General features: G+C 44.3%; 1 protein-coding gene and 31 non-coding genes across 32 annotated transcripts in view; all 32 read right to left on the reverse strand.

Moving 5' to 3' along the window:
• Positions 1-756, reverse strand: part of LOC133499730 (multiple C2 and transmembrane domain-containing protein 1-like) — a 119,424-nt gene extending 118,668 nt beyond the window's left edge. The window contains exon 1 of the mRNA XM_061818030.1: positions 220-756. Coding sequence (XP_061674014.1) covers positions 220-756 — 537 coding nt within the window. The remainder of the gene's footprint in view (positions 1-219) is intronic.
• A 13,541-nt stretch (positions 757-14,297) lies between these two features.
• trnat-cgu (transfer RNA threonine (anticodon CGU)) lies at positions 14,298-14,372 on the reverse strand. Its single transcript has one exon. It is a non-coding gene; the product is annotated as a tRNA-Thr (tRNA).
• A 73-nt stretch (positions 14,373-14,445) lies between these two features.
• Positions 14,446-14,519, reverse strand: trnai-aau (transfer RNA isoleucine (anticodon AAU)). Its single transcript has one exon. It is a non-coding gene; the product is annotated as a tRNA-Ile (tRNA).
• Positions 14,520-14,738: 219 nt separating this feature from the next.
• trnai-aau (transfer RNA isoleucine (anticodon AAU)) lies at positions 14,739-14,812 on the reverse strand. The gene has a single exon. It is a non-coding gene; the product is annotated as a tRNA-Ile (tRNA).
• An 87-nt stretch (positions 14,813-14,899) lies between these two features.
• On the reverse strand, positions 14,900-14,973 carry trnai-aau (transfer RNA isoleucine (anticodon AAU)). Its single transcript has one exon. It is a non-coding gene; the product is annotated as a tRNA-Ile (tRNA).
• A 237-nt stretch (positions 14,974-15,210) lies between these two features.
• trnai-aau (transfer RNA isoleucine (anticodon AAU)) lies at positions 15,211-15,284 on the reverse strand. Its single transcript has one exon. It is a non-coding gene; the product is annotated as a tRNA-Ile (tRNA).
• Positions 15,285-15,372: 88 nt separating this feature from the next.
• trnai-aau (transfer RNA isoleucine (anticodon AAU)) lies at positions 15,373-15,446 on the reverse strand. Its single transcript has one exon. It is a non-coding gene; the product is annotated as a tRNA-Ile (tRNA).
• An 87-nt stretch (positions 15,447-15,533) lies between these two features.
• trnai-aau (transfer RNA isoleucine (anticodon AAU)) lies at positions 15,534-15,607 on the reverse strand. Its single transcript has one exon. It is a non-coding gene; the product is annotated as a tRNA-Ile (tRNA).
• Positions 15,608-15,694: 87 nt separating this feature from the next.
• trnai-aau (transfer RNA isoleucine (anticodon AAU)) lies at positions 15,695-15,768 on the reverse strand. The gene has a single exon. It is a non-coding gene; the product is annotated as a tRNA-Ile (tRNA).
• A 236-nt stretch (positions 15,769-16,004) lies between these two features.
• Positions 16,005-16,078, reverse strand: trnan-auu (transfer RNA asparagine (anticodon AUU)). The gene has a single exon. It is a non-coding gene; the product is annotated as a tRNA-Asn (tRNA).
• Positions 16,079-16,325: 247 nt separating this feature from the next.
• Positions 16,326-16,399, reverse strand: trnai-aau (transfer RNA isoleucine (anticodon AAU)). The gene has a single exon. It is a non-coding gene; the product is annotated as a tRNA-Ile (tRNA).
• Positions 16,400-16,485: 86 nt separating this feature from the next.
• On the reverse strand, positions 16,486-16,559 carry trnai-aau (transfer RNA isoleucine (anticodon AAU)). The gene has a single exon. It is a non-coding gene; the product is annotated as a tRNA-Ile (tRNA).
• Positions 16,560-16,944: 385 nt separating this feature from the next.
• Positions 16,945-17,018, reverse strand: trnai-aau (transfer RNA isoleucine (anticodon AAU)). The gene has a single exon. It is a non-coding gene; the product is annotated as a tRNA-Ile (tRNA).
• Positions 17,019-17,104: 86 nt separating this feature from the next.
• On the reverse strand, positions 17,105-17,178 carry trnai-aau (transfer RNA isoleucine (anticodon AAU)). The gene has a single exon. It is a non-coding gene; the product is annotated as a tRNA-Ile (tRNA).
• A 243-nt stretch (positions 17,179-17,421) lies between these two features.
• trnai-aau (transfer RNA isoleucine (anticodon AAU)) lies at positions 17,422-17,495 on the reverse strand. The gene has a single exon. It is a non-coding gene; the product is annotated as a tRNA-Ile (tRNA).
• A 237-nt stretch (positions 17,496-17,732) lies between these two features.
• On the reverse strand, positions 17,733-17,806 carry trnai-aau (transfer RNA isoleucine (anticodon AAU)). The gene has a single exon. It is a non-coding gene; the product is annotated as a tRNA-Ile (tRNA).
• An 86-nt stretch (positions 17,807-17,892) lies between these two features.
• trnai-aau (transfer RNA isoleucine (anticodon AAU)) lies at positions 17,893-17,966 on the reverse strand. Its single transcript has one exon. It is a non-coding gene; the product is annotated as a tRNA-Ile (tRNA).
• Positions 17,967-18,199: 233 nt separating this feature from the next.
• Positions 18,200-18,273, reverse strand: trnai-aau (transfer RNA isoleucine (anticodon AAU)). Its single transcript has one exon. It is a non-coding gene; the product is annotated as a tRNA-Ile (tRNA).
• An 86-nt stretch (positions 18,274-18,359) lies between these two features.
• Positions 18,360-18,433, reverse strand: trnai-aau (transfer RNA isoleucine (anticodon AAU)). The gene has a single exon. It is a non-coding gene; the product is annotated as a tRNA-Ile (tRNA).
• Positions 18,434-18,518: 85 nt separating this feature from the next.
• On the reverse strand, positions 18,519-18,592 carry trnai-aau (transfer RNA isoleucine (anticodon AAU)). Its single transcript has one exon. It is a non-coding gene; the product is annotated as a tRNA-Ile (tRNA).
• An 89-nt stretch (positions 18,593-18,681) lies between these two features.
• Positions 18,682-18,755, reverse strand: trnai-aau (transfer RNA isoleucine (anticodon AAU)). The gene has a single exon. It is a non-coding gene; the product is annotated as a tRNA-Ile (tRNA).
• An 85-nt stretch (positions 18,756-18,840) lies between these two features.
• trnai-aau (transfer RNA isoleucine (anticodon AAU)) lies at positions 18,841-18,914 on the reverse strand. Its single transcript has one exon. It is a non-coding gene; the product is annotated as a tRNA-Ile (tRNA).
• Positions 18,915-19,002: 88 nt separating this feature from the next.
• Positions 19,003-19,076, reverse strand: trnai-aau (transfer RNA isoleucine (anticodon AAU)). Its single transcript has one exon. It is a non-coding gene; the product is annotated as a tRNA-Ile (tRNA).
• Positions 19,077-19,164: 88 nt separating this feature from the next.
• On the reverse strand, positions 19,165-19,238 carry trnai-aau (transfer RNA isoleucine (anticodon AAU)). Its single transcript has one exon. It is a non-coding gene; the product is annotated as a tRNA-Ile (tRNA).
• An 87-nt stretch (positions 19,239-19,325) lies between these two features.
• Positions 19,326-19,399, reverse strand: trnai-aau (transfer RNA isoleucine (anticodon AAU)). Its single transcript has one exon. It is a non-coding gene; the product is annotated as a tRNA-Ile (tRNA).
• Positions 19,400-19,486: 87 nt separating this feature from the next.
• trnai-aau (transfer RNA isoleucine (anticodon AAU)) lies at positions 19,487-19,560 on the reverse strand. The gene has a single exon. It is a non-coding gene; the product is annotated as a tRNA-Ile (tRNA).
• Positions 19,561-19,646: 86 nt separating this feature from the next.
• trnai-aau (transfer RNA isoleucine (anticodon AAU)) lies at positions 19,647-19,720 on the reverse strand. Its single transcript has one exon. It is a non-coding gene; the product is annotated as a tRNA-Ile (tRNA).
• Positions 19,721-19,808: 88 nt separating this feature from the next.
• On the reverse strand, positions 19,809-19,882 carry trnai-aau (transfer RNA isoleucine (anticodon AAU)). Its single transcript has one exon. It is a non-coding gene; the product is annotated as a tRNA-Ile (tRNA).
• Positions 19,883-19,970: 88 nt separating this feature from the next.
• trnai-aau (transfer RNA isoleucine (anticodon AAU)) lies at positions 19,971-20,044 on the reverse strand. Its single transcript has one exon. It is a non-coding gene; the product is annotated as a tRNA-Ile (tRNA).
• Positions 20,045-20,132: 88 nt separating this feature from the next.
• On the reverse strand, positions 20,133-20,206 carry trnai-aau (transfer RNA isoleucine (anticodon AAU)). Its single transcript has one exon. It is a non-coding gene; the product is annotated as a tRNA-Ile (tRNA).
• Positions 20,207-20,292: 86 nt separating this feature from the next.
• Positions 20,293-20,366, reverse strand: trnai-aau (transfer RNA isoleucine (anticodon AAU)). The gene has a single exon. It is a non-coding gene; the product is annotated as a tRNA-Ile (tRNA).
• An 88-nt stretch (positions 20,367-20,454) lies between these two features.
• On the reverse strand, positions 20,455-20,528 carry trnai-aau (transfer RNA isoleucine (anticodon AAU)). Its single transcript has one exon. It is a non-coding gene; the product is annotated as a tRNA-Ile (tRNA).
• Positions 20,529-20,588: the final 60 nt, after the last annotated feature.

The raw sequence follows: 20,588 nt of genomic DNA on the forward strand, positions 1-20,588 counted from the left end.
CCCTAATTTTTGGGAAATCTCATGTAGCTTTACGTACAGTATGCGTAGAGGCCCATGCAACATCAAAGCCATTCGAGCAAAGTAAATGATGCATGCACTGAGCACGTACATGAAATGTGTCATTGCATATTCAGGTCAAATGCAATCTGAATGACGCGAGTTGAAATACCCCGTGCACGGTGTTGGTTAAGTATTGTTAAGGGAGTTGTGGCTACTCACAGATTCGCTTGGCTTCTTCCGCTGCTTTGCCTCTTTCTCCACCAGGACCACGGCCGGATCAACCACCAGCTTCTCGAAGCACGCCGAGCCCAGGGAGGAGCTCTTCTGCTGGGACGCTACGAGCTGCGAGACGTGGATCTTCGGGCTTCCGTGGGCCGTCAGCTCGGGCTTGCTTCCCGTGCTCCCGGAAGCCCCTCCGAGATGCTGCTGCCCTTCGGCTCCGAGGCTGGTCCCGGCCGCCGCGTCGCCGCGTCTGGCGCACTTGTCCCCGGTCCCGAGGGAAAGCGGCGGAGAGGAGGAGCGCAGATTGGGCTGCGAAGACGAGAACACTCGGTCCAAGTGTTTCTTTTTTCTCTTGAACATCCACAGCCCGGATTCCTTCTTGGTGCCCTCCGCTCCTCCACTAACGCGACGTTCCGAGCCCAGTTTGGGACTGAGCCACGGCTTGGTTTTCTCCTGAAAAGTCTTCCACATCCGCCGCTGGTAGGACTCTTGTCCCCTGGACGTGCCTTCATCCTTGGCTGCTTTTTGCTCCATGGTGCCGGTGCAGCATCCACCCAGCCTGAAGCGTCTGCGCGCGTCTGTGCGTGTGAACGTGAGCGTGCACTCGCAGCGTGCACTTATGTGCTGATCGGGTTACGACCAACACACGAGGATGAGGAGGAGGAGGAGGATGAGGAGGACGAGGAGGATGAGGATGAGGAGGATGATGATGATGATGATGCAAATAGTAAATGGCCAGCACCACCCTGCTATACAAAAACTTCCATGCATATCTTAAACAGTATTTTACAGTAGCAGTCCATTTTAGGCCTTCATTGTATCATCTCAATCCAGTTTTCTGAAGCACTTGTCCGCATTTGTTTTAGCTGGTGCTTATCTCGAGCGACTTTAACTGATTGTTGTGGGTACGTACAGACAATTTACAGTCTTCGATGAACCAAACCTGTTTTTTCGGGGTATTTTTTTTTTCGTGAGAGGAAGCAGGAGTACCCAAAGAAAAACTAAGCAAGCACAAGGGAGCAGAGAGTAGTAGATAGTACATTTGAGAGTAAAAGCCCAGTAACAACACATTTACTACAAAAACGGCACTCATTCCCTGGCCTTCTGTGTGAGAAATTGTCTTTGAATGCATTTTCCCAACAAACTTCCCACAAATGCAAAAATACAATCTTGAGGAACCCACATTTAAAACTTTATTTTAAGAAAAACACTTTGATCAAACTGAAGTAATCTATTACACGACCAGCACTATCTAGATAACTCAAGACTGTAAATTGTCCAATTGTTGTAAATATCAATATGATTGCGTGTCTGTCTATTCTGTCCTGTGGTTGACTGATTACCAGTCAAGGGTGTGCACCGACTCACTCAAAATCAGATGGGACAGGAGTCCAGTCCAGAATCTAGATGACAACAGACCTGTCAGAATGGATGCTTAAGTGCAATATCCCTTTGTTGATTGATTGGAAGTGATTCTATTGAGAAAGGGTGCTGTAAAAAATGGTTAATCCATCAGCATTTGCTGAATAACATGCCTGACCCTCATGCTGTCACATAATGCCTCCCTCACGACCGCCATGTCACTTACAGTTATTGAATGTTGTTTACATAACTGTGGCAGCTACTATTGTCTGGATGTATTTCTTATTTTAATAATGGGGAAAAAAAAGATCTTCCATTTATTATGTGGTGTTCACTTTCAAGCATCCTTGAAGTAGAGATTGTGTGTGGCATTTCATATTTTATAAAGTGCTGCCAGGCCCATACTAATTTCCTGATAGGAATTTGATACAGCCCCGGATTGGCGCTTTATACCAGTTCTTCTGACGTTTTAATAGTTTTTCATGATGCAGCAAAAAATGTTCGCATATGCTGAAAATGGGACATGGTCTAAATGTTCTCTACACCTAATTTAAAGCTAATTTATCTACATTTCTGTTCATGTTTTTGTGTGTACCGAAAAAAAAAATGACAGACAAAGACAAAGCAAAATCCTCAATTTCTAATCGGCATTGTCCTTATTTATATTGTTATTTATTTCTCATCTTCTCCTTATTCTCCCAATCTCATCTTTAATCTCAATATATGTGTCCAATAAGTAAAGTACATTCTCATTCATATTACCTTCTGCTTTCATTATGCATGGTAAGAGCTTTTTCCAATGTGCAACCAATCTGGATTTGATCCAGTTTGGGTATTTGGTAGCAACGTAAATTCAACATGGGGGCATTCTTAGGTTTGTCAGTGAAATTTCATCAGATAATGTTATAATGTGTGTGTGATGTGCTTTAACAGCAAAAAATGGATAACAGTTCACAAAGTGTAACACGTTTTTTTCTCCACAATGATGTTTCCAGTAATATTTGGCGGAGGGGTAGACGCTATTGAAGTGTATCTTGTTTCACACAGATGCTCTTGCACAGTTCTATCTGGATATGCTGCTCTCTCTTCAAATAGGCCAAGCTCGAGTGAATGTTCTTACTCACACAAAGGAGCAAATCCAGTAAGTGCAGCACTTTCTGTTTTTGGATGCTGTTCTGCAGCAATGTGCATGATAACTTATTACTCCTTCCCCCTTGCTGCGTGTTCATCACACCCACCCATCAACACTCTGCCCACATAGACAAATTCAGCCAATGTTATTAAAGTGTAAAGTTAACTTTCAGCACACGTCTCTACGCATGGGTCATAGTACATGGAATTGAATGAGTGATAACGCGACGTGGTGCTAGAGAGGATCTGTACAATTTCAAGGGCTTGTTTGCTGTTTGCTTTCACATTCCCATTATAGAATATGTCACACTGGCCTTAACAACAGTGAAGTATGATAGAAGCAACCAACACAGGGTTCCATTAAACTATGGAACATTGAGTACACCGGAACAATATAATAACATCCAATACAACAACTGCATGAAACATTGTGCCTTGGCATCGATAACGATCTTTAATTTTGATTGAATTTGTCAGAAAGGTATTCATTAAAAGATGCTTTATTCTAGTTGTACACTACTTGGCAGTCGTGGAGGGTTTTTTTTTTTGTAATGAAGCTAAATAACGCCACGATATATTGATGCTACAACACAGTATAATGCAGGAAGAACTACATCAAAAACACTGTTATATTTGCAGTGTTGGATTGCAATAGGGCGGCACGCTGGCTCACCTGGTAAAGTGTTGGCCTCACAGTTCCGAGGACCCAGATTCGATCCGGGCCCAGCCTGTGTGGAGTTTGCATGTTCTCCACCCTGCCTGCATGGGTTTTCTCCGAGCACTCCGGTTTCCTCCCACATCCCCAAAACATCCACCATTTATTGGAGACTCTAAATTGCACCTAGGTGTGATTGTGAGTGTGGCTGTTGTCCGTCTCTATGTGCCCTGCGATTGGCTGGCAACCAGTTCAGGGTGTACCCCGCCTCCTCCCCGTTGACAGCTGGGATAGGCTCCAGCACTCCCCGCGACCCTTGTGAGCATAAGCGGCAAAGAAAATGGATGGATGGATTGCATTAGTGGAGGTGTAGCTAATGTTGTAACCTGTTACTGATTGTTAAAAGAAAAAATAGTCAAGAACAACTTTAGTTTGCAATTCAATGGATATCATTTGAGTGTGGTGTTGCTCTTAGGAATATGTAAATTATCTGCATGAATGGCTTAATCAATGGGAAATATTGTGACTGAACTTTGCTTCTTTTTTTTTGTCTAATAAAATGAAAGCGCTCCTAATGACAACCAGAGGCAAGTCCACCTTGAGTTAGGTAGACGGGGGATTTTAACATGTGATCCAAACAGCACCTCATTGACATTTCAATTGGGCTAGGATCGATTAATCTGCATCTTGCATGATGTTCTTTTTAATGATCCCGGTGCCTCTGTCTGACATTGCACGAAAGAGCACACACACTGAATGTGCTCATCTAGTACCTAAAACTTTATTCACGGGGTAGGATAATCGAAGGGTTGAAACAACATTTAAACAGCTAATGAATACATGCTCACACCAATGACACATTGCTGGCATCAGCATTGTTCTCCTTAATTAAATACTTCATCATGTTCACTATCACAGCGTTTCACCTTCTCACATTTGCTGTAATAACATTTCTTGTTGATTGAATATGACTTAACTGAAGAGCTAAAATCATTATACAGTAGCATAATCAAAGTGTATTTGTCTTCTCTTGAGATTGGGCAACCAACCTCTATATTCACCTTACCACAATAATAGGGTAGACCTCCTCAATTTAGTGGGTTTAAAGGGTTTATAGTTGTGGTTGTAGTTTGCAGTGGTGTGGAACTTCATTGCATAATACATTGAGCTTTTTAAATATTCGTGTGAGACACCACTGAAAATGACAGGCACGGGGATATACATATTAAATAATGCATTAGTCCATATGGCCTTCTATTTTCAATTGCACTTTGCCTCATCAGGTTGTGGGTGAGCTGGAGTTTATCCCAGTTGATATTGGAATCCTCGCCAGTCAAAAACTGCATTACAGTCCCATTCTGTCAGAATCCATTTTTTCATCCTGCTTCGTGCATAAAATACGTCAAAACTCATCTGTGACATGGTTTAATTTTGACACCAATGTTATTTATAGATTGAACGCAATGAGAAGGAATACCAAAACCAGGATTTTAAATTGCCAACAGTGTCAATATTCAAGTAACTGCCCACTTTGTGGTTGGTACTCACCGAACAAAAGTTGTTGTTGAGGAGGAACTACATTTCAGTACACCAGAACCACATACACATAACGTAACACATTCTTTAATACTGTGCAGGGAATTTGTTACAACAGCAGAACGTGTTAAGCCTCCACATATTATACAGAATCTTCTGAAAGACTTTTTATATGCTTTGGTGGGCGTTTTGCTTCAAGTTCAAATGGGATCAATAAACAACTATTTAATGTCTATGTGGGGGGTGGCATGATGGTGTGATTGGTTGGCAACACAGTGCCTGATAATACTCACTTAAACTGAAATAAAAGACCCGGAACACAAGGAACTCATGAAAACTGCAGTGTTAACCTGCTGTATGTTTGTCTGTGAGGTATCACGGTGGAGGACATTTGTAGTCAGTCAGTCGGAAGTCGCCATGCTGTGCTGCTGGATCAGACTGTCAGACTTGTGCTCCACCCACGGTTTAATCCACACTGAGTCCAGTTCCTGCAGAGATGTGGAGAAGCGCACATGCATAGTCAAACACACAGTCAGTTACTCATTGATGGAACAGATTCTTGCAGTTCAAAACTACATACTCTGCTGCCTTTTAAATCTTTAATCTTCTTTAAGCTACAGTCTCTTCAGCATCCCATTCAATGGACTGCACACCCACACGTGTACACTCAAAGTTGATTTGATTACAGTTGATAGGATGATGCAGCAGCCTGGGCCAAGCCTCTCTGACTCCTTTCATCCTCTGATATAGAGTATATATTTATATAAGAAAATGCAGCATGATGTGGACAGGATTTTAACTGGAGATCACGACGTTATGTAACGTTCACAAAAATGATTACTTGATTGAAGCATTTGATCTGTGAAAAGTGTGTGGCTTCATTTTCCCCGGAGAAATTATACACAAAATGTTAATGGGACTTCATTAAAAAAAAAAAAAATGATAAATTTGTTGCGTCTCTCCCTCATAAAGCATTAGATTAACCCAAGTAAGTCTTTAGTTTGTCACAGGTTGTGTAGTGGCACACACTTTGGTGCGGGCAGCATGGGATCGATTCCCACTCTGTGACGGTGTTGATATATGCCCTGCGAATGACTGGTGACCGTTCAGGTTGTAGTCCACCTTTTGCCCAAAGTTAGCTGGCATAGGCTCAAGTGCTCCCATGACCCTGGTGAGGATGAGCAGCATGGAAAATGGATGGATGAACGTCCTTAGTTAGCCGCCTGTTTCTTAAAATGTGCTTGCAAGTGAGCTGTTCAGAACTTTCACCTAACTGTAACATACAAGCTAAGGTCATTTACATACAGTGAAGATGTAAGAAGGGGAAATATGAATACTGTACTTCTCTTGCATGGTGTTTGTATTACTAAATACTAAACACCTATTAAATGGCCTTTTATTTTGTTGCTCAAGGGTGATTATTCTGAGTCAAAACATGGTTCCAACACTGTAGTGTCTTATTTGCACTTAACAAGTGTATTGTTTCACCAAATTACTTATTTCCATGCTGTCCGACTGCATGACACAATGGCTAAGCAATTAGCATGGCTTTAACATTATCTTTTCCCATCCACTCCACATCCTCCCTTTGTGTTACATTGCCAAGAAGAATGATAAGAGACCCAAGTGAGGATAAGTGGTATGGAAAATGCGTGAAAGAATGAATGTATGATCTGCCCACAGGAAGACACATGCTGAGCTTTGCAAACACATTTGCCATAATTTCCGGCCTATAAACTGCGACTTTTTTACAAGCTTTCAACTCTGTAGCTTATGCGGTGATGTGGCTAATTTGTGCATTTGTTCTAAAGGCCGCAAGGCGCATTCGAGGGGAAAAGGTAAGCGTGAGACCAGTGAAATATATGTGCCGAGGAAGTGACTTTTACCGGTATGTTTTTTTTAACTAGCCCTGTTAGCGCTGCGCTAGCGTCAGTATTTTGCTAGCATGTTGCTGCTGTGTTACTGCCGCGTCTTGGTGATTTTTACTGCTACGCTTTTTTTAACCGACCTGTTAGCGCTGCGCTAGCGTTAACGGTACGCTAGCGTATTTCTGCTGTGTTACTGCTGCGTCTCAGTGATTTATGTTTTTTTTTTTTTTTTTTACTGGCTCTCTTAGTGCTGTGCTATTGTGTTGCTACTGTGTAGCTGCCGCAGCTGTTTTTTTTTTTTTAACCAGCCCTGTTCGTGCTACCATGTTGTTGCTATGTTAAGATAAACTAAGGTATTAAAACTTTGAAAACTCTTTCTGTTTACCGTCTTTCTTTATAAATACCTCATGTTTCAATGTGGGAACTTGCGGCTTTTAAACATGTACCTATATCTATGTACCAAATGGTATTTCCTTTACAAATGTACTGGGTGAGCCTCTCTGTAGGCCGGAAATTACAGTAAGTAGCCGGAGGATATCACAACCTCAAACTGTATTTAAGGGGACCTGCTCACATTTTTTGTTGCCCCATCGGCCAAGAACAGTGACAATCCTCCCCAAGTGGAACGTTGTGATTGCGGATCGTCCTGTTCTGAACTGAGAGGTCTCGGTCCACATTTTAATGGAAATGAGTGGAGCCATTTTGATTGGTGGTGAATGAAGTCTCTCACCAAGTGGCGGAGTCTACCTCCTGCAGATCTGCCCAAATTTGTTATGCTTTGGTCAGAATGACATTAATTTCATGCTCCAGAAACCTACAAAATGATTGTGAGAGGACACTCTTCTAAAACAACACATTGCCATAATATAGCATAAGAAAACAGCTCTCACAGAACGGCACACTAAATAGCCAATTAAGGTAATTAAAGGCTGTCATTATTTGAAACATAACTCGAGACCCTCACTGCTAATTAGTTCAGCCTGTGTTGCAAACAACCAGCTCAGCCATGATGTGAATTATACTTCGCTCCATCACATCAAACTACCTTGAATAAAGATAGACAGCCAATGAGTGAGCATATCTTAAAACATTGTCATTGATTATGTGTGAGACCAACATTGACCGCATTTCTTGTGCAGGTTTACTCACCATGAATCTTCTTTTTTCCCTTTTGCTAAACGACAATTGTTGTCTTCTTCTGAGCGAATGACAACTTTGCGCTGTCGTCTCTGGAATGTTTGGCTCCAGCAGCCGAGTGATGACTGATTTAAAAACATGGTTGAAAAACGTGACATCTCGGGTGTTTTTCTTGATTATTGCTGCACTAGTGAAGACAAGTTGCATATTCAGCATGTTGTCTGAACACTTGTCAGTCTTGCAATTTACTGTGTGATGATGTCAAACAGAGCTCACTGACACACACACACACACACCACACACACACACTCACGCAGGCATGCTGACAGGCCCTTGCTCATTGCATCTCGATTGTGTAGTGTCTACATAAATTACTCTAACTGCTGAGTACAGACAGTGAACTCAGCATTACTGTGGACATTGGAATTGGAAAAGGTGGAATGATTAATATGATTACTATGATTGCTATGATGACTAACCCATTGATCAAGAAGCACATGACATTTTCACCATTATTTACCATCCGGTTGAAATTGCCTGTGTAGACTAGGTGGCAACTGCTCACCCCTGCCCCCTGCACTCCAAAGCGTACCACTGCGAGTATGTGTAATATAGTACCTATAATTACCTATATATAATTACTCTGATGATCAGGCTGTTTGGTGGCTACTTGTGCTCCAGCCATTAGTCTGGAGAATATCCTCCCACTACTAAAGAATAAGCATATCGTATTTTCAATTTTGGAAGCAGCACTTCATCATCTAGTTGTCGATTAACACTTGCCAAAGAGCCAAATACATGATACAGCTCCTCTCCCATCTTGTCTTTTTTTTGCTTCATTTCTTGGTTGTGTTGCATTGTTTCTGCGCAAGATCATGCTATAAAATGTATCAGAATACAGTCGTACATAATATAATCGTGCTCTACATAAATGCGTTCCATCACATTGTGAAGATTGTCATTTTCTTCAGTGCTCTTGTTGCCTGGTAAACATGGTGATGGAAGTACAGGCCATAAAGATGATTGAAAGAGCAAAGAAAGGAGATCCAGACTATTAGTTGAGTATATGCTGCAATGGACCTTGGGAGGCAGGAGGGTTGCTCAAACTGCTCGCCTGAACAGACAAGCCAACGGGTTAAAGATCAGACTCACCAGAAACCATCAAATCATATTTTGAGTTACAGTATGTAAAAGTGACAGAGCATGACCAACGAAAACATCTGCTAAGACCGTTGTTAGCAGAGACAAGAAGATACGCTTGTTAATTTGCTGTTAGCTTATAATAAGACGCCTCATTCACAGTTGACGTCTTTCATCTTCTTTTGATCAGCAGAGGCTGCAGAAGTGTGTAGATAAATAGATGTGAAAACCACTTGGCAAGCACAAAATGTATAGTGTGTGTTTTCACTATTACTTCATTAAATTGTAGATTCATCGCATCAGCAAATATTTGTTTTCTCAATTAATTCATTCATTTTCTACAGCGGGAGCCTATCTCAGCTGTCTTTAGGCAGGAAGTGAGGGTATTTTTAAAAATAAAGTTGTTATAACACCACTCAAGTCAAAATATTGAGAAAAGGTGTAATTTAAAAAAAAAATTGTGTGATGAAGAAAAGTCAGTTTACTTGAATCAAATAAAAACAAAAGAAAATGTCATCATTTTTCATAAATAAAGTCAAACACTATGCTTTAGAAAAAGTCTAAGTCTGGTGTGGCAGAGAAGTATGTTAAAATAGTACAGGACATGTATGATGGTAGCAGAACAATGGTGAGGTGTGCCTTAGGTGTGACAGAGGAATTTAAGGTGGAGGTGGGACTGCATCAGGGATCAGCTCTGAGCCCCTTCCTGTTTGCAGTGGTAATGGATAGGCTGACAGATGAGGTTAGACTGGAATCCCCTGGACCATGATGTTCGCAGATGATATTGTCATATGCAGTGAAAGCAGGGAGCATGCAGAGGAACAATTGGAAAGATGGAGACATGCACTGGAAAGGAGAGGAATGAAGATTAGCCGAAGTAAAACAGAATATATGTGCGTGAATGAGAAAAGTGGAGGGGGAAGAGTGAGGCTACAGGGAGAAGAGATAGCGAGGGTCGACGACTTCAAATACTTGGGGTCAACAATACAGAGCAATGGAGAGTGTGGTCAGGAAGTGAAGAAACGGGTCCAAGCAGGTTGGAACAGCTGGCGAAAGGTGTCTGGTGTGTTATGTGACAGAAGAGTGTCTGCTAGGATGAAGGGCAAAGTTTACAAAACAGTGGTGAGGCCGGCCATGATGTACGGATTAGAGACGGTGGCACTGAAGAAACAACAGAAGAAGCAGAACTCGAGGTAGCAGAAATGAAGATGTTGAGGTTCTCGCTTGGAGTGAGCAGGTTGGATAGGATTAGAAATGAGCTCATTAGAGGGACAGCCAAAGTTGGATGTTTTGGAGACAAGGTGCGAGAGAGCAGACTTCGATGGTTTGGACATGTTCAGAGGCGAGAGAGTGAGTATATTGGTAGAAGGATGCTGAGGATGGCGCTCCCAGGCAAAAGAGCGAGAGGAAGACCAAAGAGAAGGTTGATGGATGTTGTGAGGGAGGACATGAGGGCAGTTGTGGTTAGAGAGGAAGATGCAGGAGATAGGCTAAGATGGCAAAAGATGACACGCTGTGGCGACCCCTAACGGGACAAGCCGAAAGGAAAAGAAGAAGAAGAAGACTATGCTTTAGAAAAATCATACTTTTACACAAATAGAGTTGGACTATTACAAGAAAAAATGACTAATTTTATGTGTAGAAATGTGTAATTTAATGGGAATAAAACTGTAAATGTATGATGGAAAATATAATAAAATCCATCCATCCAAGAGGCTGTAAATTGTTTCAGTGTCCAAGAAGGGACACATACTCTATTTCCACTGACAACACACTAAAAATATGCGATTAACCTTTAGTTCCAAGAGTGTTTTTAAGCAGGATGTCCATCAGACTATAGTCTAACTGGGTGCCTCGCTGATAGTTTAATCTATGTTGATGCAATGACAGCGTTGCTTCACTTCAAGCGGCATTTGCATGTTCTCAGTATTTACTCATACGAGCAACATCACTAGCCCTGGGAGAGGTTTGAAATTGAACAATAGGTATATTATATCTTCTCAGTTGCTTTGGTACACTTCTCATATCATGCTCAACATATCAAAAAGGTTTAAGGTAGAAAAAAATAAGCCCCCAGTGGAGGCCCAGGTCCGAAATGCACCAGCTATGTGGTTATCCACATTGTCATGGCTCATCTGTCAAATTAATAAGTGCAAAAGACATATTTCTTGGTGTCAAAATGGAAGGAGCAGTATTCCTCACACTCAGCATGGCTGTAACTCATTTGGAAAAAAAAAAGTTAAGTGTGTGAACTAACGAACTTGATGCTGCTGGAGCAGATGTCATTTTTGTTCAAGGTAGATTCCAAATGAGCTGTCAGCTTGTGTGTGGGGGAAAATAGTGTAGATCAGTTTGGTGGCTCACAAAACCGCAGATTGGCTAAATAGAGCCTTCATTAGGAGGTGCAGCTGGTTAAACAGAAATACTTCAAAAGGTGTCTGACAAGTGATGGTGATATCCTCTGAACGGAAAAAAAAACGAGATGCACACCGTAGTACGAAAAAGACACAAGCACAAAGGTGTGCTTTGCCACTGCGGCCAAGGCCATCATGTTTCCCATGTGGCTCCACACTTCCTGTCTGCAGCTCATATGAAAGTGCAGACAGCTGGAAAGGAGACAAAAAGTCTCCATCACGAAATTGCTCCATGAGTTAGTGTACCACGTCGGAGCTCGCATCGCTACTGAGCACCCATCCATTACCATGCTTTAAATATAGGATGAATGGGGATGGGATAGAAGAGTTGATGCGTAGTTGATGATGGTTGTAAATAATCAAAGGAAGGCAGGTTGTAAAGGAGGAGTGTGATAGTAATGTAGGATTGCAAACTCTTGCCAGAATCTTTACTGAGCATATGGATAGCTCCAAAGCTTGTTAGATAGACATGTACATACAGTGGTTGAACCGACTGAGCTGCTAACCATCTGCAAGCGTTCAATGTTGGTGGTCTTCATCAACTTTCTTCAGAACGAGGTGATTGTGCGTTGATAGCTAAATAAAGGTAGCTGGTCCGGAATGCGATCAAACCCATGACCTTGGTGATATTAGCAGCAGGCTATAACAAAACAAGCTGACCGACAGCAAATGGTTTACAATTGTAGTTAACTGGCTATAAATAGTTATTGTTGGTCTTCATCAGTGTTCTTTGGAAAGATATTAATTAAGGTTTGAAAGCGAAAGGACACAAGTGTCCCGAGTAAACACTGTTTGTATTCAGGCCTTGCCGTGATGAGCACGACGCTGTAAGCAAACTGATCGAACAGGCCCAATATGACGGATTTTGTCATTAATAATAAGGGTTTTTTGTGGAAGGAGCAAGGCACAGCAAAGTTGTGACAGCAAAAATTGTCAGCTGGCCCGTGCGGGGATCAAACCCACAATATTGGCGTTATTAGCACCACGCTCTAACCAAACCGGCCTAAAACGACTGATATTGTCATAAATAATCAGGGTTTTTTTTGTGGAACGAGCAAGGTACAGCAAAAATTATCAACTGGCCCATACGAGGATCGAACACGCTCTAACAGAACTGAGCTAACCGGCCCAAAACGACAGAGATTGTCATTAATAATCAGGGTTTTTTTTGTGGAACGAGCAAGGCACAGCAAAAGTTGTCAGCCGGCCCGTACGGGGATCGAACCCGCGACCTCGGCATTATTAGTATCAGGCTCTAACCAAACTGAACTAACCAGCCCAAAATGACTAATATTGTCATTAATAATCAGGGATTTTTGTGGAACGAGCAAGGCACCGTAAATATTGTCAGCTTGCCCGTACGGGGAATCGAACGCGCATGCTTGGCGTTATTGGCATCACACTCTAACCAACTGAGCTAACCGGCACAATATGAGCAAGTTTGTCGTTAATAATCATGTTTTTTGTGGAACGAGCATGGCACAGCAAAGGTTTGACAGCAAAATTGTTAGCTGGCCCATACGGGGATCGAACCCTCGACCTTGGAGTGCTTTACACCACGCTCCAACCAAACTGAGCTCACCAGCCTAAAATGACTGATTTTGTCATTAATAATCATGGATATTTTGTGGCACGAGCAAGGCACGGCAGAAATTGTCAGCTGACCCGTACGGGGAATCGAACGCTCAACTTTAGCGTTATTAGCACCACGCTCTAACCAACTGAGCTAACCGGCCACAATGACAAAATTTGTCATGAATAATCGGGGTTTTTTTTGTGGAATGAGCAAGGCATAGCAAAAAGAAGTAGCTGGCCCGTACGGGGAATTGAACACTCGACCTTGGCGTGATTAGCACCACACACTAACCAACTGAGCTAACGGGCCACAATGACCAAATTTGTCATTAATAATCAGGGTTTTTTTTGTGGAACGAGCAAGGTACAGTAAAAATTGTCAGCTGGCCCGTACGGGGATCGAACCCGCAACCTTGGCGTTATTAGCACCACGCTCTAACCAAACCGGCCTAAAACGAATGATATTGTCATAAATAATCAGGGTTTTTTTTGTGGAACGAGCAAGGTACAGCAAAAATTATCAACTGGCCCATACGGGGATCGAACACGCTCTAACAGAACTGAGCTAACCGGCCCAAAACGACAGAGATTGTCATTAATAATCAGGGTTTTTTTTGTGGAACGAGCAAGGCACAGCAAAAGTTGTCAGCCGGCCCGTACGGGGATCGAACCCGCGACCTCGGCATTATTAGTATCAGGCTCTAACCAAACTGAACTAACCAGCCCAAAATGACTAATATTGTCATTCATAATCAGGGCTTTTTGTGGAACGAGCAAGGCACCGTAAATATTGTCAGCTTGCCCGTACGGGGAATCGAACGCGCGTGCTTGGCGTTATTGGCATCACACTCTAACCAACTGAGCTAACCGGCCCAATATGAGCAAGTTTGTCGTTAATAATCATGTTTTTTGTGGAACGAGCATGGCACAGCAAAGGTTTGACAGCAAAATTGTTAGCTGGCCCATACGGGGATCGAACCCTCGACCATGGAGTGCTTTACACCACGCTCCAACCAAACTGAGCTCACCAGCCTAAAATGACTGATTTTGTCATTAATAATCATGGATATTTTGTGGCACGAGCAAGGCACGGCAGAAATTGTCAGCTGACCCGTACGGGGAATTGAACACTCGACCTTGGCGTGATTAGCACCACACACTAACCAACTGAGCTAACGGGCCACAATGACCAAATTTGTCATTAATAATCAGGGTTTTTTTTTGTGGAACGAGCAAGGTACAGTAAAAATTGTCAGCTGGCCCGTACGGGGATCGAACCCGCGACCTTGGCATTACGAGTATCACGCTCTAACCAAACAGAACTAACCGGCCCAAAATGACTGATATTGTCGTTAATAATCAGGGTTTTTTGTGGAACGAGCAAGGCACAGCAAAAAGTATCACCTGGCCCGTGCTGGGATCAAACCCGCGACCTTGGCGTTATTAGCACCACGCTCTAACCAACTGAGTTAACCGGCCAAGTGATCTACTTTGTCATTAATAATCAGGGGATTTTTGTGGAACGAGCAGGCACAGCAAAAATTGTCAGCTGGCCCCGATGGGGTTCAAACCCGCGACCTCGGCATTATTAGTATCACGCTCTAACAAAACTGAACTAACCGGCCCAAAATGAATGATATTGTCGTTAATAATCAGGGTTTTTTGTGGAACGAGCAAGGCACAGCAAAAATCACCAGCTGGCCCGTACGGGGATCGAACCCGTGACCTTGGCGTTATTAGCACCACGCTCTAAACAACTGAGGTAACCGGCCACAGTGACCTGTTCTGTCATTAATAATCAGGGGATTTTTGTGGAACGAGCAAGGCACAGCAAAGGTGTGACAGCAGAAATCACCAGCTGGCCCGTACGGGGATTGAACCCGCGACCTTGGCGTTATTAGCACGACGCTCTAACCAACTGAGCTAACCGGCCACAATGACCTGTTTTGTCATTAATAATCAGGGTTTTTTTGTGGAACGAGCAAGGCACAGCAAAGGTGTGACAGCAAAAACCACCAGCTGGCCCGTACGGGGATCGAACCCGCGATCGAACCCGTGATTAGCACCACGCTCTAACCGGCCCAAAATGACTGATATTGTCATTAATAATCAGGAGTTTTTTGTGGAACGAGCAAGGCACAGCAAAGTTGTGACAGCAAAAATTATCAGCTGGCCCATACGGGGATCGAACACACGACCTTGGCGTTATTAGCACCACGCTCTAACCAACTGAGCTACCCGGCCCAAAACGACTGGTATTATCATTAATAATCAGGGGATTTGTGTGGAACGAGCAAGGCACAGCAAAGGTGTGACAGCAAAAATCACCAGCTGGCCCGTACGGGGATCGAACCTGCGACCTTGGCGTTATTAGCACCACGCTCTAAACAACTGAGCTAACCGGCCACAGTGATCTATTTCGTCATCAATAATCAGGGTTTTTTCTGGAACGAGCAAGGCACAGCAAAGGTGTGACAGCAAAAAATTATCTGGTGGCCCTTACGGGGATCGAACCCGCTACCTTGACGTTATTAGCACCACGCTCTAACCAACTGAGCTAACCGGCCACAGTGACCTATTTTGTCATTAATAATCAGGGTTTTTTACTGGAACGAGCAAGGCACAGCGAAGGTGTGACAGCAAAAATTATCAGCTGGCCCGTACGGGGATCGAACCCGCGACCTTGGCGTTATTAGCGCCATGCTCTAACCAACTGAGCTAACCGGCCACACTGACCTATTTTGTCATTAATAATCAGGGGATTTTTGTGGAACGAGCAAGGCACAACAAAAATTGTCAGCTGGCCCCGATGGGGATCAAACCCGCGACCTCGGCATTATTAGTATCACGCTCTAACCAAACTGAACTAACCGGCCCAAAATGACTGATATTGTCGTTAATAATCAGGAGTTTTTTGTGGAACGAGCAAGGCACAGCAAAGGTTTGACAGCAAAAAGTATCAGCTGGCCCGTGCGGGGATCAAACCCACGACCTTAGCGTTAATAGCACCACGCTCTAACCAACTGAGCTAACCGGCCACAGTGACCTATTTTGTCATTAATAATCAGGGTTTTTTCTGGAACGAGCAAGGCACAGCGAAGGTGTGACAGCAAAAATTACCAGCTGGCCCGTACGGGGATGGAAACCACGACCTTGGCGTTATTAGCACCACGCTCTGACCAACTGAGGTAACCGGCCACATTGACCTGTTTTGTCATTAATAATCAGGGGATTTTTGTGGAACGAGCAAGGCACAGCAAAGGTGTGACAGCAAAAATCACCAGCTGGCCCGTACGGGGATCGAACCTGCAACCTTGGCGTTATTAGCACCACGCTCTAAACAACTGAGCTAACCGGCCACAGAGATCTATTTCGTCATCAATAATCAGGGTTTTTTCTGGAACGAGCAAGGCACAGCAAAGGTGTGACAGCAAAAATTATCAGCTGGCCCGTACGGGGATCGAACCCGCGACCTTGGCGTTATTAGCACCATGCTCTAACAAACTGAGCTAACCGGCCACAATGACCTATTTTGTCATTAATAATCAGGGGATTTTTGTGGAACGAGCAAGGCACAACAAAAATTGTCAGCTGGCCCCGATGGGGATCAAACCCGCGACCTCGGCATTATTAGTATCACGCTCTAACCAAACTGAACTAACCGGCCCAAAATGACTGATATTGTCGTTAATAATCAGGGTTTTTTTGTGGAACGAGCAAGGCACAGCAAAGGTGTGACAGCAAAAATTATCAGCTGGCCCGTACGGAGATCGAACCCGAGACCTTGGCGTGATTAGCACCACGCTCTAACCGGCCCAAAATGACTGATATTGTCATTAATAATCAGGAGTTTTTTGTGGAACGAGCAAGGCACAGCAAAGGTTTAACAGCAAAAAGTATCAGCTGGCCCGTGCGTGGATCAAACCCGCGACCTTGGCGTTATTAGCACCACGCTCTAACCAACTGAGCTAACCGGCCCAAAACGACTGATATATCATTAATAATCAGGGTTTTTTGTGGAACGAGCAAGGCACAGCAAAGGTGTGACAGCAAAAATTATCAGCTGGCCCGTACGGGGATCGAACCCGCAACCTTGGCGTTATTAGCACCACGCTCTAAACAACTGAGCTAACCGGCCACAGTGATCTATTTCGTCATTAATAATCAGGGTTTTTTCTGGAACGAGCAAGGCACAGCAAAGTGTGACAGCAAAAATTATCTGGTGCCTTACGGGGATCGAACCCGCTACCTTGACGTTATTAGCACCACGCTCTAACCAACTGAGCTAACCGGCCACAATGACCTATTTTGTCATTAATAATCAGGGTTTTTTCTGGAACGAGCAAGGCACAGCGAAGGTGTGACAGCAAAAATTATCAGCTGGCCCGTACGGGGATCGAACCCGCAACCTTAGCGTTATTAGCACCACGCTCTAACCAACTGAGCTAACCGGCCCAAAATGACTGATATTGTCATTAATAATCAGGAGTTTTTTGTGGAACGAGCAAGGCACAGCAAAGGTTTGACAGCAAAAAGTATCAGCTGACCCGTGCGGGGATCAAACCCGCGACCTTGGCGTTATTAGCACCACGCTCTAACCGGCCCAAAACGACTGATATTGTCATTAATAATCAGGGTTTTTTTCTGGAACGAGCAAGGCACAGCGAAGGTGTGACAGCAAAAATTATCAGCTGGCCCGTACGGGGATCGAACCCGCGACCTTGGCGTTATTAGCACCCCGCTCTGACCAACTGAGGTAACCGGCCACATTGACCTGTTTTGTCATTAATAATCAGGGGATTTTTGTGGAACGAGCAAGGCACAGCAAAGGTGTGACAGCAAAAATCACAGCTGGCCCGTACTGGGATCGAACCCGCGACCTTGGCGTTATTAGCACCACGCTCTAACCAACTGAGCTAACCGGCCACAATGACCTATTTTGTCATTAATAATCAGGGGATTTTGTGGAACGAGCAAGGCACACACAAAAATTGTCAGCTGGCCCCGATGGGGATCAAACCCGCGACCTCGGCATTATTAGCACCACGCTCTAACCAACTGAACTAACCGGCCCAAAATGACTGATATTGTCGTTAATAATCAGGGTTTTTTTGTGGAACGAGCAAGGCACAGCAAAGGTTTGACAGCAAAATATCAGCTGGCCCGTACGGGGATCAAACCCGCGACCTTGGCGTTATTAGCACCACGCTCTAACCAACTGAGCTAACCGACCCAAAACGACTGATATTGTCATTAATAATCAGGGGTTTTTTGTGGAACGAGCAAGGCACAGCAAAGGGTGACAGCAAAATTATCAGCTGGCCCGTACGGGGATCGAACCCGCGACCTTGGCGTTATTAGCACCACGCTCTAACCAACTGAGCTAACCGGCCACAATGATCTATTTCGTCATCAAAATCAGGGTTTTTTCTGGAACGAGCAAGGCACAGCAAAGGTGTGACAGCAAAAATTATCAGCTGGCCCGTACGGGGATCGAACCCGCGACCTTGGCGTTATTAGCACCACGCTCTAACCAACTGAGCTAACCGGCCCAAATGACTGATATTGTCATTAATCAGGGTTTTTTTCTGGACTGGAACGAGCAAGGCACAGCAAAGGTGTGACAGCAAAAAGTATCAGCTGGCCCGTACGGGGATCGAACCCGCGACCTTGGCGTTATTAGCACCACGCTCTAACCAACTGAGCTAACCGGCCCAAATGACTGATATTGTCATTAATAATCAGGGTTTTTGTGGAACGAGCAAGGCACAGCAAAGGTGTGACAGCAAAAATTATCAGCTGGCCCGTACGGGGATCGAACCCGCGACCTTGGCTTTATTAGCACCACGCTCTAACCAACTGAGCTAACCGGCCCAAAATGACTGATATTGTCATTAATAATCAGGGTTTTTTTCTGGAACGAGCAAGGCACAGCAAAGGTGTGACAGCAAAAATTATCAGCTGGCCCGTACGGGGATCGAACCCGCGACCTTGGCGTTATTAGCACCACGCTCTAACCAACTGAGCTAACCGGCCCAAAATGACTGATATTGTCATTAATAATCAGGGTTTTTTTGTGGAACGAGCAAGGCACAGCAAAGGTGTGACAGCAAAAATTATCAGCTGGCCCGTACGGGGATCGAACCCGCGACCTTGGCGTTATTAGCACCACGCTCTAACCAACTGAGCTAACCGGCCCAAAATGACTGATATTGTCATTAATAATCAGGGTTTTTTCTGGAACGAGCAAGGCACAGCAAAGGTGTGACAGCAAAAAGTATCAGCTGGCCCGTACGGGGATCGAACCCGCGACCTTGGCGTTATTAGCACCACGCTCTAACCAACTGAGCTAACCGGCCCAAAATGACTGATATTGTCATTAATAATCAGGGTTTTTTCTGGAACGAGCAAGGCACAGCAAAGGTGTGACAGCAAAAATTATCAGCTGGCCCGTACGGGGATCGAACCCGCGACCTTGGCGTTATTAGCACCACGCTCTAACCAACTGAGCTAACCGGCCCAAAATGACTGATATTGTCATTAATAATCAGGTTTTTTCTGGAACGAGCAAGGCACAGCAAAGGTGTGACAGCAAAATTTATCAGCTGGCCCGTACGGGGATCGAACCCGCGACCTTGGCGTTATTAGCACCACGCTCTAACCAACTGAGCTAACCGGCCCAAAATGACTGATATTGTCATTAATAATCAGGGTTTTTTTCTGGAACGAGCAAGGCACAGCAAAGGTGTGACAGCAGAAAGTATCAGCTGGCCCGTACGGGGATCGAACCCGCGACCTTGGCGTTATTAGCACCACGCTCTAACCAACTGAGCTAACCGGCCCAAAATGACTGATATTGTCATTAATAATCAGGGTTTTTTTCTGGAACGAGCAAGGCACAGCAAAGGTGTGACAGCAAAAATTATCAGCTGGCCCGTACGGGGATCGAACCCGCGACCTTGGCGTTATTAGCACCACGCTCTAACCAACTGAGCTAACCGGCCCAAAATGACTGATATTGTCATTAATAATCAGGGTTTTTTTCTGGAACGAGCAAGGCACAGCAAAGGTGTGACAGCACAAATTATCAGCTGGCCCGTACGGGGATCGAACCCGCGACCTTGGCGTTATTAGCACCACGCTCTAAACAACTGAGCTAACCGGCCACAGTGATCTATTTCGTCATCAATAATCAGGGTTTTTTCTGGAACGAGCAAGGCACAGCAAAGGTGTGACAGCAAAAATTATCAGCTGGCCCGTACGGGGATCGAACCCGCGACCTTGGCGTTATTAGCACCACGCTCTAACCAACTGAGCTAACCGGCCCAAAATGACTGATATTGTCATTAATAATCAGGGTTTTTTTCTGGAACGAGCAAGGCACAGCAAAGGTGTGACAGCAAAAATTATCAGCTGGCCCGTACGGGGATCGAACCCGCGACCTTGGCGTTATTAGCACCACGCTCTAACCAACTGAGCTAACCGGCCCAAAACAACTGATATTGTCATTAATAATCAGGGTTTTTTTCTGGAACGAGCAAGGCACAG

Source organism: Syngnathoides biaculeatus, chromosome 4 (assembly GCF_019802595.1).
Source record: "Syngnathoides biaculeatus isolate LvHL_M chromosome 4, ASM1980259v1, whole genome shotgun sequence".
In the NCBI taxonomy this organism is placed as follows: Eukaryota; Metazoa; Chordata; class Actinopteri; order Syngnathiformes; family Syngnathidae; genus Syngnathoides; species Syngnathoides biaculeatus.